A 13,060-nucleotide genomic window follows, 5' to 3' on the forward strand; every position below is an offset into this window, starting at 1 on the left:
TACTATATATATATATATATATATATATATATATATATATATATATATATATCGCTATCACCCGTTACCTCCATGTAGTTCCGGATCCTTTAATTATGAAAGGAGGCAAAATACTATTGGAGGGCTTAAAGTACCTACAATTTCGCTCGTAACAGTTGTGACCCTATAGCTACGATCAGCTTTAATGAAGACTTTTTTTCTAACTTTTAGGTGTTAACATAAAGACGGACGTCGTGACTTGTGAGGTTCCTTATGGGGGTGTTCTGTTCATCAACAATGCCATCCCCCATAGGAGGTATTGGTTAAACATTGATATTGCCTAAATACGTACTCTTATAAAGGCGGATGGACATAGATACGACGAACATTTATTAATGATGGTACAGTCATCATAGCTTCAATTGCTGTAGGAGCAGTTGTTGTACGAGTTTTTGTTCTCATTAATCATGCAAATGACATTAGCACGAAAGATACAAAAATTAGAAGTTCTGCTGCAGTACCAAGGTCATCTACCAGGAGGCCCATATTTGAACTTGACCTTTGTCTTCTTAAAACGTACCAACATACTAAATATCATCACAATCCGTAAAGGCGTTCTTAAGTTATGCTGACCACAAAGTTGCGGAAACATACCGACGGACACGGCAGAAACAATACATCCGTTTTTCATAGAGGTAAAAATGTACCTGAACTACTTCCGTAAAATTCACAGCCTCCCGAACAAGACGGATAACATCCGTTGGAGCCTGGACCTGCGTTGGCAGCACCCTGACAAACCTAACGGGTTCTGGGGGAAGCGCAAGCCTGTTCTGATGCGCACGGCCAAAGACCCGATGTACGCGGTGCCACAGAGCGAATGGGACAAGTTCTTCAACGCGGATCGCGGGAGCGAGCTAGAGAGTAGCACTGGGCTGTCTGTGAGTGTATTTTGTCTACGCCTCAGGGGTGGAGGGATTGTTTTACATTATTACGATCGCACTAAGAATATTTAGAAAAGTGCAAGATCGCATTCTATTGAGAATTAATGTTAAAGATTTGAGTTTATTGGTGGGTATCAGCAAAACAAAGAGCAATTCTAATTTCTGGCCCCTGGCGGCTTTTGAACTGTGGCAGAAGGTTTTTGTACCTTATGTTATGACGTTTATGGACACGCTATGATAATTATTTGGTGACATTGCCGTTTGAGGTTTATATTGAGTAATGTAGACAGTTATGATTATTATATAATTCAGTTGGGCCCCCTAGACGGTATAAGGGGCTGCAGATAAGGCCTTCAAAGTAAATAACTCGAGGAAGTAGGAGTGTGTTCGATTCACATATCTTAGTGCCCATATTGTAGTCCCCAAGGGACTAGATAGGTATCTTGCAATATTAATGGGGGCCTGCATGGGGGGTCCCGACAAAGCTCTGCTCTACGCTAAATTGTGAGAGCTCTCGATTACGCTTGACGATAAATTGCAAGTTGCTACAACGCATTACGTAGAATCAAAACGACGAATACGCCCAATGCAAAATGCGCCAATTACACTCTACGTTGAGTGGTCCGTCTACGCTCTACATATAATTTAAACGGCCGATTACGCTCTACGGAAAAGGGAATGCGGGCCCCCATTAATGGCCTCTGATTTTCGCTGATTTTGTCATATTGTTTCATCAGGGTGAAGATGTGGACGAGTTTGACACGACTCATCACGGGCCGTGGCTGACTCGCTGGCCGATCGTGCGCCACAATCGCCACACCAGGGCGCTCCAGGTTCAACAGGGCGGCGTGTAGGAGGTACACGTAACACCGGGAAACAAACAGGAGAAAGAAAACAACAACACACACTGAGAAAGTCTGCTTAACATGTCAATTTTAGCTGCTAAGTTTCGTAATCCCCGTAAAAATAGGTATCGTAGCAAGGCTACAACTAGTTCTGGCCAATCGGCGTTGCAGTCAACATATTGAATATTTCGATGAACCAAAACGTCAATAAAATGCACTTTAAGCTAAGAACAACATCGTAGAAAGGCAACATCATAGACGTTGTAGGCGCATAAACGAATAGATTAGGTACTGCTGATTCACATCCCATTCACTAGGCATCTTGAAAGGAAGCATATAAAAACAAACGAGTTGAACGTGGTATTTCTTTACATTGTAAAAATGCGAGTAGTACATAACTGCAAACATTTAACTTGTATTGTTATCATGCTAGTAGCTTTCTGACGTTTGAAAGCAAATGCGATTCAAGATGGATGCAAACGTTTTAATAATAAAAAAAATTAATTGATTGATTGATTAATTGACAATAATGTCATTTGGCGTGCTTAGCCGACTTCTAATGTGTGGTAACCAAATGGTAATGGTGCTGTTTATGTCACTGGGCAGCTTTACACACAAGGCTGTTCTTAAGGGTTAAAAGTATAATCAACTGAGTAAATCTGCTTTTTACAAACAGTGGCACAATCAGTAACAACATGTCAACAATTTAATTACAGCATGATTTACCATGGATCAATTTAAGTTTGTTTCTTATGAGTAAAGATAAAGATGATCACTCTGGTTTCGGTTGTGCTTGAGTCATCAATTCCCTATAAAGTAAGCCGAGCTTCTAATGTACGGAAACCGGGCAAGCGTTGTCTTGTGAGGAAAGTAACTGGTTCTATAGACATCAGGACTTTGTCACTGACTTCAGAGAAAGATATAGAAGATACAGTCGTGGTGCTGTTAAAAGCGTTTTCACAAACTCTATTGTCATACAGGTTATAAGTTGGGCATGCAAAGAAAGTAAAAATACGGATAAAAAGCACCTTGTCGTGATGGAATTAAGACTAACATCTAGCAATGTTTTACGAGATTAAAAAAATATAAGAAATAGAAGCATATTTCATTAACATGTTGTTTTTCGGTGTTCATTCTGCATAAAGACTGTAATCTATACTTCATACGATATTATTCACTTGATCTTTCCGATCCTAACAATGTTGAGAAAGCTTTTATGCCATATTAGTCTAGTATCGTAGCTCAGTCAGCAAGCCCCCGCGTCTGGTGTAGGACGTGTTTTTGCTACCAGGAACGCCGAAAACCAGACATCATGCCGAGACGGCAGCAGCAGATCTAGAATCCAACTTGAAAAGCAATCTGCATAGTTTTTTTTTTATTCCAACATTTTATGACCAAACATAGCGACGGCACACTCAAGCTATATCTTATTTTATGCCGCCACCAACACAGAGTACACATACAGGACAAGCCAATACTCATTTTCACTTGAGTTAAGAGAGGAAAGTCGTGTAGAGTGCCTTTCCCAAGGACACAAGATCGGTGGCATTGTGTTGTTGTTACAACAACAGGAATGCATTTTTTTATCCTCAAGACAGACATTTTCATCATACAATTATATACCGCTTTCTTTCTTATCTCTAAGATTTTAGTTCAAGACCAAAATTCTAACTGTCAGGAAACAATTTTTTCTTCAGGTTTTTTCTCAGCAACGTTATGTAAAGAAAGGCAAGAACAAAAAAACTTCCTTTTTCTAAAACATCCCAAGAAAACAGTAAGTTCCCTTTTTAAAGTTTCTAGATATAAAAAAAAGAAAATTCAAAAATGTTATTCTAGTTTTTTCTGTTTTTTTTTAATATCTTGATTTTCTCACTATTAAAAATACCAGAAAGGGAAAGGGAAAACGCTATCATATAATTTAATTTTTAGAACATTCTAAAGAGAATAAATATTTTCTAGAAATTTTTCCTTCACTTTAAGGCAGATAAGAAAATGTTCTTGTTGTGAAAATTTTCAAGAAAAGAATCTTCGAACGATCTCTTGTTCTTTTATTATTTATTCTACGAATTAGCAAAAACAAGAAAAATCATTTTTGGTAGTATAAAACTTGTGGCAGATATAGACCTCGACATGAGTCTGGATAACATTACAGTCAGCGAAGTGAAAGACGCCATATAGCAGTTAAAAATGGAAAAGTGAGGATGATATATGTGCGGAGGTGCTAAAAGTGAAAGAACAGATAACTCCCAGAGATATTTTCCAGGAAATATGGCACACAGAAAAAAATACCAGATACGTGTAAATGGAAAACTGGTCTTATCTGCAAAATACCTAAGAAAGAAAATCTGCAGAACTGCAATAACTGGAGGGGTATAACACTGATTTCTCGTATCTGCTGTATTATCCTCAGACGTATCTCAGAAGCCATTAATGCCATTATGAGGAAAGTGCAAGCGGGCTTTAGAAAAGGACGTTCGTGTAACGCTTTTTTTTAAACAAAAGACCGATACTGGAACAGACACAAAATGGAACAGCCCGTTATATGTAGTATTTGTTGACTTCGAGAAGACATTCGATAACTTTCACCGTGAGTCATTATGGAAGATACTGAGACACTATGGTATTCCACTCAAAATTGTCAACATCATCAGATGGCTTCGAATGCAAAGTGGCACACAACAACATATTGACAGACCCTTTCAGAGTAACCACATGTGTCAAACAAGGATGTGTTTTATCCTCTCTTCTTTTCTCTCTGACTATTGACTGCCTCATGAAAAAAAAAATGTCATGAAAGATAAAAACAGAGGCATACAGTTAACGATCAATACAGTGTTAGAAGACCTAGACTATGCCGATTACTCGGGGCTCCTCTCAAGCAGACATACTGATGCACAAGAGCAAACAGGAAGACTAAATGAAACATCCAACTCCATTGGGCTAAAGGTAAACGAAAGGCACAAGTCCTAAGGAAAAACGAGAGGGGTCTGCTACCTCCACGGAGTTACCTCCACGGAGCTACCTCCACGGAGCTACCTCCATGGAGCTAGCTTACTCTTTTTTAAATTTTCAAATTGGGAAAAACACTCCAAATAACGCACCAACTGTAGTAGATGGAAAACAGCAAAAGGAAGTCAAAGAGTTCACTTACCTGGGCAGTAAAATAACTGATTGACATAGGAACAGGGAGGTGGACCTTATGATCAGTGAAGCAAACCAAGCTTTTGCAGTCCTCCGGCCAGTATGAAAGAATGAACAGATACATACCAGGACAAAAATCAACATTTACAGAAGTAACGTCCTCAGTGTTCTCTAATGCGAGGCTGGATGTTGGAAGGAGACGTCCTATATTAAACACAAACTTAATATCTTCGAAAATAAATGTCTACGGAGAAAAGTAAAAATCTTCTGGCCAAAAACGATCTCCAATAGAAATCAATATCTAAGAACAAGACTTATGACAATAGACCAAATGCTGATAAACAGATGATGGAGATGGTTAGGTCACATATGCCGCATGCCATCAGATAGTATCACCAGCTCAGCTCTAAGATGGACGCCTCAGGTCAGGAGACTGAGAGGACGGAAGGAAACATGGCGAAGAAGTATGGAAAAGAAGTGCGGAGTCATGGCTTCACTATTGGCGAGGCAGCAACGATGGCAGCGGACCGGGCCACATGAAAGAGCTACCTTCTGCCAACAAGGTTACAAAGATAACCTGTGGCCCCTGTTATGGTATTGGTAAACCCCTGGCATTTCGGACAAGTTATGGAGCCTTTTTCGTGGCTGTATGTTCCGACAGGACAGTCCTCGCAGCTGTTTGATCCCGCTCTGCTATTGTATGTTCCGACAGGACAGTCCTCGCAGTTGTTCGATCCCGCTCTGTATTTTCCGGCAGGACAGTCCTCGCAGCTTTTCGATCCCGCTCTGCTACTGTATGTTCCGACAGGGCAGTCCTCGCAGCTGTTCGATCCCGCTCTGCTACTGTATTTGCCGGCAGGACACTTCTGACAGGACGCCGCTCCCGACGAGTTGCTAAACTCCCCTGCTGCACACGGCACGCACATTGTCCTGTTGTCGTTACTTGCCGTTCCCGCTGGACAGATGTCTTCCCGCTCGTCCCCCAGCCTACACTCATGGCCGGGCTGACATTGGTGGCAGGTGAACGCGTTGTCATTTCCTGAAAAAAGAAACAACTTACCATATGTGAAAAAGAGCAACCGATAAAAATATTAGGAACGCCAAGTCTAGTTCCATACAACATTGTTGTGCCACTCCACACAGCTAAGCTTTGTCGTCCAACTTGAACTGTCTGTTCGCGAACGCTATGTTTGTTAATCACCTCTTCTGCATAATGCATATATATATCGCCTGCACTAAAGCATTTAGATTGGCACTTGCAAGTCATATGCACGAATGATGACAGCTATAGCCTGCTTGTTAGGCAGTGATGATTTTTCAATGAGAGAAAAATGAATGCACACGCAAGAGACATCCATGAGCGAGGTACCTTTTGTAACACATAAATTAAGTCAGGCAAACAAAGAATGGATGACACCTTTAAACACAATAGCAATAGTAATAGGAATTTGATCCTCGGATGTTCTGATGACAAATTAGATCAGTATTTTAGTTTGCGCCTGAGCATTACAACCATCCTCTTAGCAAGCTAGATAAAGGCATGTTTGCACCTCAACACGGCTAAATTTATTATTTCCGCAATTTTAAGTTAAACATAATTATACATCATTCACCAAACATTATTATTACCTAACGAAGAATGGCCTTATGTTTGCCAATATGTCAAACCTTTAACAGCTTTCTGCCCAGGTCTGCAACCCTGCACACAACGCCCCTCATGTTGATACTTGCAGGTGTCACAGTCTGTTGAAGCAGGTCCGGAGCAGGTCTTTTGTCCCTTATTACTGACGTCTATACAAAAGCTGTTGCATTCTGCACAAATAGAAAAAAATGCTGTTGCTTAAAAAGTAAATGTATTCAATACGTTAAAAAAGCAATTTAGGTGACTTTAAATATATAGTCACTGGACGAACCTTAGATTTACAATGTTTCTTTAGAAAATGTTACTGGGAATAAATCTGGCAAATTGTGTGATTTAACTCACGGTATATTTCTGGTTCCTTACAAGTAGCAATTTTAAGGAAACAAAATAATTTATATAACTAGAAAGGCCAATATTTGCTTTGGAGCAAATACAGCGATGGGTTCACCACATGGCAGGGAAAGAATGAGAAACACAAGGGAAAACAATGATTTACCAGGAGCTTTTAAAAATTTAAGCTTAAAAAGCAGCCATTTGAGGGATACCCAAAGGGAAAAAATGTCATTTCTAAGGTATGTACAATGTATCCTTGATTAGTAATTTTTATATTTTTGCAGCTTGGAATCTTCACAAAATACAGAAGATACTCCAAATCAGACACAACCAAGAACAGACTCTGAGATAAATTAAATGTTAAACATAGCATGGTGTGCAAAGTTGTAATATTCTACATGCAAAAAAAGTAACTATAAATAATATAAGAAATACGTCTGTTTTGCCTGCTAATAGTGTCTCATTATGAGGCACTTTTAATCTCCTTTGTGCCATTTCAGTTCTGCAAAACTGGGCCGAAATTTGACGTGATTCAACACGTGGCTTTGTTGTTATTGCCAAGCTTTGATGCTGACATGATTACAGGCACACCCAGTGTGTCGACATAGATCGCACAGTAGCTAAGAGCATGAAATCGGCATGGCACCAGCACTGACGCATATGTGGCAGGAAAACCCACGTGTGTCACAAAGATCACAAACGCCTGTAAAGAAAAACGGCAAAAATTTGACAAGAGAGCAATAATTTGTATTTACTTGTTTAAACTATGAACGGATCCAAGGGGTGAACTCCCTTGTTTAGTTTACTAAAGTGGCAAATTTTCAACCAACGCAAGTTTGCCGCTGTGGGCTTTAGAGGCCCCTCCCCTTTTCGGGAGCCTGCTAGAACTGTAAAGCACTTTAATTATTAGGCTGGTGACTAAGTACATTGTAACTCTTTGTATTTTTTCACCTTGGCAAGATATAGAATTAATGCAATTTAGTGGAAGGTGTTTATGTCCAGAGTTACAAGGAGAGATCTGTTGAACACGGGAGGAAACATATTTGTGCTACATACATCGTGGCGTGGGAATTGTTAGATAGGCCAGCCCATATATGGCGTCCCAGAGGGAAAGCCGACACTGTGAAGGGGGCGGAACATCCCTTCTACAGACTGGGCTAGACACCCTGACGCCAGTGTCTGGGCGTCAAGAGACTGCCGCTGTCACTCACAGAAGGGCGGCAACACAAGTTGTAAAGAAGCCAAGGCCCCGCCTAGGCACGCCCCATTCTCCTGGGAGGGCCGCCACGTGCGTTACTTTGCTAAAAAACATTTTTCACATTTGATCTGGCATTTTTGAACAAAGAAATGCAGTCACAATGCCTTACGTTGTACTGAAAATTAGCGTAGCGGGGGAAAATTGGCGTAGCGGGTCAAAATTTTAGCGTCGCGGGCCCCGACGCTACTTAGCGCTAGCTAGAACCCTGTTTACATTGATATAACTATAATATGAAGTAACATACAACTAAAACAACAGTTGGATAGCTATTCCCTACTTTATTGGTTAGGATTTTTAATTGCATAATGCAAACTGTTGATTTTCAAAATAAAATAAAATAAAAAACGTTCATGCCCCGCATTCCAATGCTGGAGCAGAAAAGCTTGAAATACCTACCAAAACACTTGAATAAAGACATACTGTCAGTATGGAAATGCTCTGTGCAGGTGTTAATCAAGTTAAATCCCAACAGCCAATCAGCAAGAAATGCTCTGTGCAGGTGGAAATGCTCTGTGTGGGTGTTAATCAAGTTAAATCCCAACAGCCAATCAGCAAGAAGTATAGAGGAAAGCTGCATGCCTATTGGTTGATGCCCTGCATTCCATTGTGATGACTCATGCCCAGACGTGGTAAACACGGCACACTAACACAGTAATACATTTGCTATAACACAGCCAAAAAACTCAAATAAAACCATTCTAAAAGCCTGTATCACAAAAATTTAAAAAACGCCTAGGGGTATTTGCCCACTGTACCTCCATACCAAATTTCAGGACCTTAGGCCCTAAAATGAAGAAGCTGAATCCATTTAAAGATATGGCAGGAGGAGGAGGAGGAGGAGAAGGAGAAGAAACATCAGAAAAAGCAAATATGGGTTCACCACCACTTCGTGGTGTGGTGAACCCATAAAAAGTGGAATTCACGAAGCTGAAACTGAAGTTACAATCAGTCGAATCTAATTCACATTTACAATCAGCATTGCTTACTTTAACATTTGTTGCGTTCAAAAACAATGTTTACCTTCGCCAAGATGGTTTTGTTTCCAGGGATGTTCGTGTGCGTGTGTGTGTGTGTGTGTGTGTGTGTGTGTGTGTGTGTGTATGTGTGTGTGTCTGTAAACACGATAACTTGAGAGGACTTAAATGGATTGACTTTATATTTGGTAGGTGGTTACGTCTTAATGAGACCTGGAAATAATTAGATTTTGGACCCGGTTAAAACCTCCTAGCGGTTTCTTATGATACTGCAGTTGAACTTTCGGTTTTGATATTTCATGACCTAGACATGCTAGGGTGTCGAAATTTCGATGATAGGTAGCTCCTGTGCTGAAAAAAAAGTGTCGTAAGTTTGGGCCGCCTAGCGGCTTGCTCTAGAACTGCAGGGATGTTTAAAGATATTCAAAAGAAGATAACTCAAGAACCTGTCGACGGATCGACATGGGTTTTGGTATGTAGGTAGCTGAAAAGATGCCTTACACAATCATTTAAAAATTTTACAAATATGGATGTAATTTGCATAATCTATGGGGAAATTTGCAGTTGCATTACATGCTAGGAATATTCAAGCTTGTGGCATATGTGATACACAGGCAGATATTGGTTTTGTAAATTAAGACTTTACATAAGAATTTACATAATTAATTAGAAAATGTTGTAGTTCAGCAATGGTAACTGCTAGAAATTCCATACTTAGGGTACTTAGTATTTAACTCTATCTAGACGGGGGGGGGGCTAAAAGTGCCCGCGCCAAAATTTGATGTCACGTAGCGTCTGAACGGCTAGCGCTAGAACGGCCAAACTTGGTGACTTTTCCTAGAATATTGTTGGCAAGAATTCTGTATCATTGGAATAAGAAAATAATTTTTTGTGTTGCCATGGCAACGGGTTTCTGGCAGGCATTTTTTGCTAAATTTAGTAATTTTAGTTGCAACAATAGACTTTGATAGGTTTTATGTCATGTTACACATGGTTTCTAATATGAATAACATCTCATATAATTTTATGTAAATTTTATAATTAAAAACGCATAATTTATGCTTATTTGATGACGTCATTGGCCAAAATCCAAGATGGCGGACCATATCATTAGAACAGGTATATACAGGTTATTTTTCTTAAAATTTCATTAAAATTTCCATTTCTTTTTACAAGAAAGGTTCATATGAACGTCTTCAGTCTGTTTACAATGGCTTTATCCTGAAAAATCCTTTTTTTGAAAATTCAAGATTGATGGTCAAAAATGGCGGATAGCTTAATATAATATAAATACATAACGACATATAAATTGTAGATACCGTTCTCGAGTTCTGAGGGGTGGGGGTCAAATGAGCCCCCCCCCGGTCCCACCAAGCTAAAAAAAGCCCGGTCTAGATAGGGTTAAGTTAAGTGAAGGTGAACATAATTAAACATAACTTATTCAACTAAGGACCTTATTTGCAGAATTTATGCAGGAAATGGTGGAATGACATTCTTTGTTAAGATAAGACTGTGATAATCATAATTAATCAACTGATACAATTCACGGAAATGAGGATCCTACTTGCATAATTAGAGGGAATAATCTATAATTTGTCGGTCATAAAGATTAACTTCATTTGGCGAAGGTATGAGATTGTGGAACTCTAGTTTAACATACTTTTGCACACGTTGTTTTCCTCAAAGTGGGTCAGAGGACACTCCGTCACACAGTCCAGTACACCATCAGGGCGGGCTTCCTCCATCCTCTTAATGCCTGGAAGAAAAAAACACGTAAAACCAACATAACCATTTTATACTAAATTAGCAGCTGCATCTACGTACATTAACACACAGACGGAACGACATGTTGATTTTTTTCTCATATAATCAGCTGACTTGGGACATCCAAACAGTACTTACATTACGTTTCAGTAACCAGTGCAAAGCCACAATTTTTTTAAAAACAGAAAGTACGTTTTCCGGGCATCACCTGACTGTAGGTTTTGCATAGCTGCTCAAACACATATATCCGCATTTACATTCTGTATCATTTCCTTGAAATTAGTTAAAATCGTTATCATATAAAGTAGCTAAAGCAAATTATCGACTTAAACACAAACACCTTTGGAAATAGTTGTCTGCATATTACTTACATGTACATGATTTTGTAGCAGTATCAGAATCCATGTGCTGCGGACACTGAGCGACGCATTGGAAATCACCAGTCTGCCCCTTTCTGTAGGGGTAGGACACTTTCAGATGTTTACAGGCGATGCAGTCAGTTGGAGAGTTTGATCCACTTGTGCGGCATGCTGTGTGGAATAAAGAATTTTTTCGCCATTACAACAACTTAACTCTATGGTGACCGCCATACATTTCTTATATTATTCACCAGATCAGGGATAATTGTACCTAGTTGGAAAATAATAAAAGCTTTAAAAACGGTGGGCCGGCCCAGAAAAAAATTCTAAATGAAGGCATCGCGCAAGTCGGGAGTCGGGTCCTCCCTGGCTAATTTGGCATTTTAGCTTTCCATCATTTTCTCACAAAGAAATTTAGAAAGAACTATAGTTGTACTGAATATTGATACCTGGGTACGAAAGGGTTATGAATATGATTTTTTGGACCATATGGATGACGTCATCACATTTGATTGCCCCAAATGTAATTATCTTTAAAGTTATAATATAGCACTTTGGTACAAGTAACTGAAATAAAACATGTGCATAATGGTCAAAGCTACAAACGTACGTTTGCACAAATTGATATCTACTAATTATCCGTAGTTATTAGAGAATAGCCTGATTGCCTAATTAAAATTTAGTTATTCTCTAATACTTGTACCAAAGTGCTATATTATAGCTTTAAAGATAATTACATTTGGGGCAATCAAATGTGATGACGTCATCCATATGGTCCAAAAAATCATATTCATAACCCTTTTGTACCCAGGTATCAATATTCAGTACAACTACAGTTCTTTCTAAATTTCTTTGTGAGAAAATGATGGAAAGCTAAAATGCCAAATTAGCCAGGGAGGACACCTTAACCCTACCTAGACCGGGCTTTTTTTGACATGGGGGGACCGGGGGGGGGGGGGCTCTTTTGACCCCCCTAAGAACTCGCGAACGGTATGTCATATGACCACCAAATTTTCAGAGAATGGTGTACTAGTGAAAATTTATCATATGTACAATTTTTATGTCGTTATGACGTAATATGACGTCATTATGATGTCATCAATGTGATTTTATCGGCCAAAACCGTCTAAATAGGTTTTCCCCTGAAAACTAAATGGTATTCAACATTACTGTACCAAAAGTGTTTATGACAGAATATTATGGTGTACCGTCTTATGTTGCCCATAGCAACACCGGTGACGTCATAAAATGACGTCATGCATATTTAAGATATCCGCCATCTTGGATCATCAATCTTGAATTTTCTAAAATAGTTTTTTTTCATGATAAAGCCTAAAATACATTGTAAAAATACTAAAGACCTTCATTTAAACCTTTTTTTGAAAAAGAAATGGAAGTATTGATGAAATTTTAATGAAAATAACCTGTATATACCTGTTCTAATGATATGGTCCGCCATCTTGGATTTTGGCCAATGACGGCATCAAATTAGCATAAATTATGCATATTTAATGTTAAATTTATATAAAATTATATGGGATGTTATTAAAATTAGAAACCATGAGTAACTTGACATAAAACCCATAAAATTCTATTGTTGAAACAAAAAGTACTAAATTTAGCAAAAAATGCCTGTCAGAAACCCGTTGCCATGGCAACACAAAAAATCATTATCTTATTACAATGATAGAGAATTTTTGCCAACAATATTCTAGGAAAAGTCACCAAGTTTGGTCGTTCTACGGCGAGCCGTTCAGACGCTAGGTGACATCAAAGTTGCCGCGGGCACTTTTAGCCCCCCCCCCCGGTCTACGGTAGGGTTAA

The 13,060-nt window shown here is 39.2% G+C and overlaps 2 protein-coding genes across 2 annotated transcripts in view; one reads left to right on the top strand and one right to left on the bottom strand.

Moving 5' to 3' along the window:
- Nucleotides 1–2,604, top strand: part of LOC109462236 (phytanoyl-CoA dioxygenase-like) — an 11,089-nt gene extending 8,485 nt beyond the window's left edge. Inside the window, exons 8-10 of the mRNA XM_019758771.1 lie at nucleotides 211–295; nucleotides 713–917; nucleotides 1,658–2,604. Coding sequence (XP_019614330.1) covers nucleotides 211–295; nucleotides 713–917; nucleotides 1,658–1,774 — 407 coding nt within the window. The 3' untranslated portion in view covers nucleotides 1,775–2,604. The remainder of the gene's footprint in view (nucleotides 1–210; nucleotides 296–712; nucleotides 918–1,657) is intronic.
- A 2,847-nt stretch (nucleotides 2,605–5,451) lies between these two features.
- The window catches only part of LOC109462237, a 27,356-nt gene continuing 19,747 nt past the window's right edge, over nucleotides 5,452–13,060 (bottom strand). The window contains exons 18-21 of the mRNA XM_019758772.1: nucleotides 11,249–11,407; nucleotides 10,774–10,869; nucleotides 6,575–6,718; nucleotides 5,452–5,945 (exon numbers count right to left, since the gene is read on the bottom strand). Coding sequence (XP_019614331.1) covers nucleotides 5,452–5,945; nucleotides 6,575–6,718; nucleotides 10,774–10,869; nucleotides 11,249–11,407 — 893 coding nt within the window. The remainder of the gene's footprint in view (nucleotides 5,946–6,574; nucleotides 6,719–10,773; nucleotides 10,870–11,248; nucleotides 11,408–13,060) is intronic.

Source organism: Branchiostoma belcheri, unplaced genomic scaffold (genome assembly GCF_001625305.1).
Source record: "Branchiostoma belcheri isolate BF01 breed outbred unplaced genomic scaffold, Haploidv18h27 scaffold114, whole genome shotgun sequence".
Taxonomy (NCBI): domain Eukaryota; kingdom Metazoa; phylum Chordata; class Leptocardii; order Amphioxiformes; family Branchiostomatidae; genus Branchiostoma; species Branchiostoma belcheri.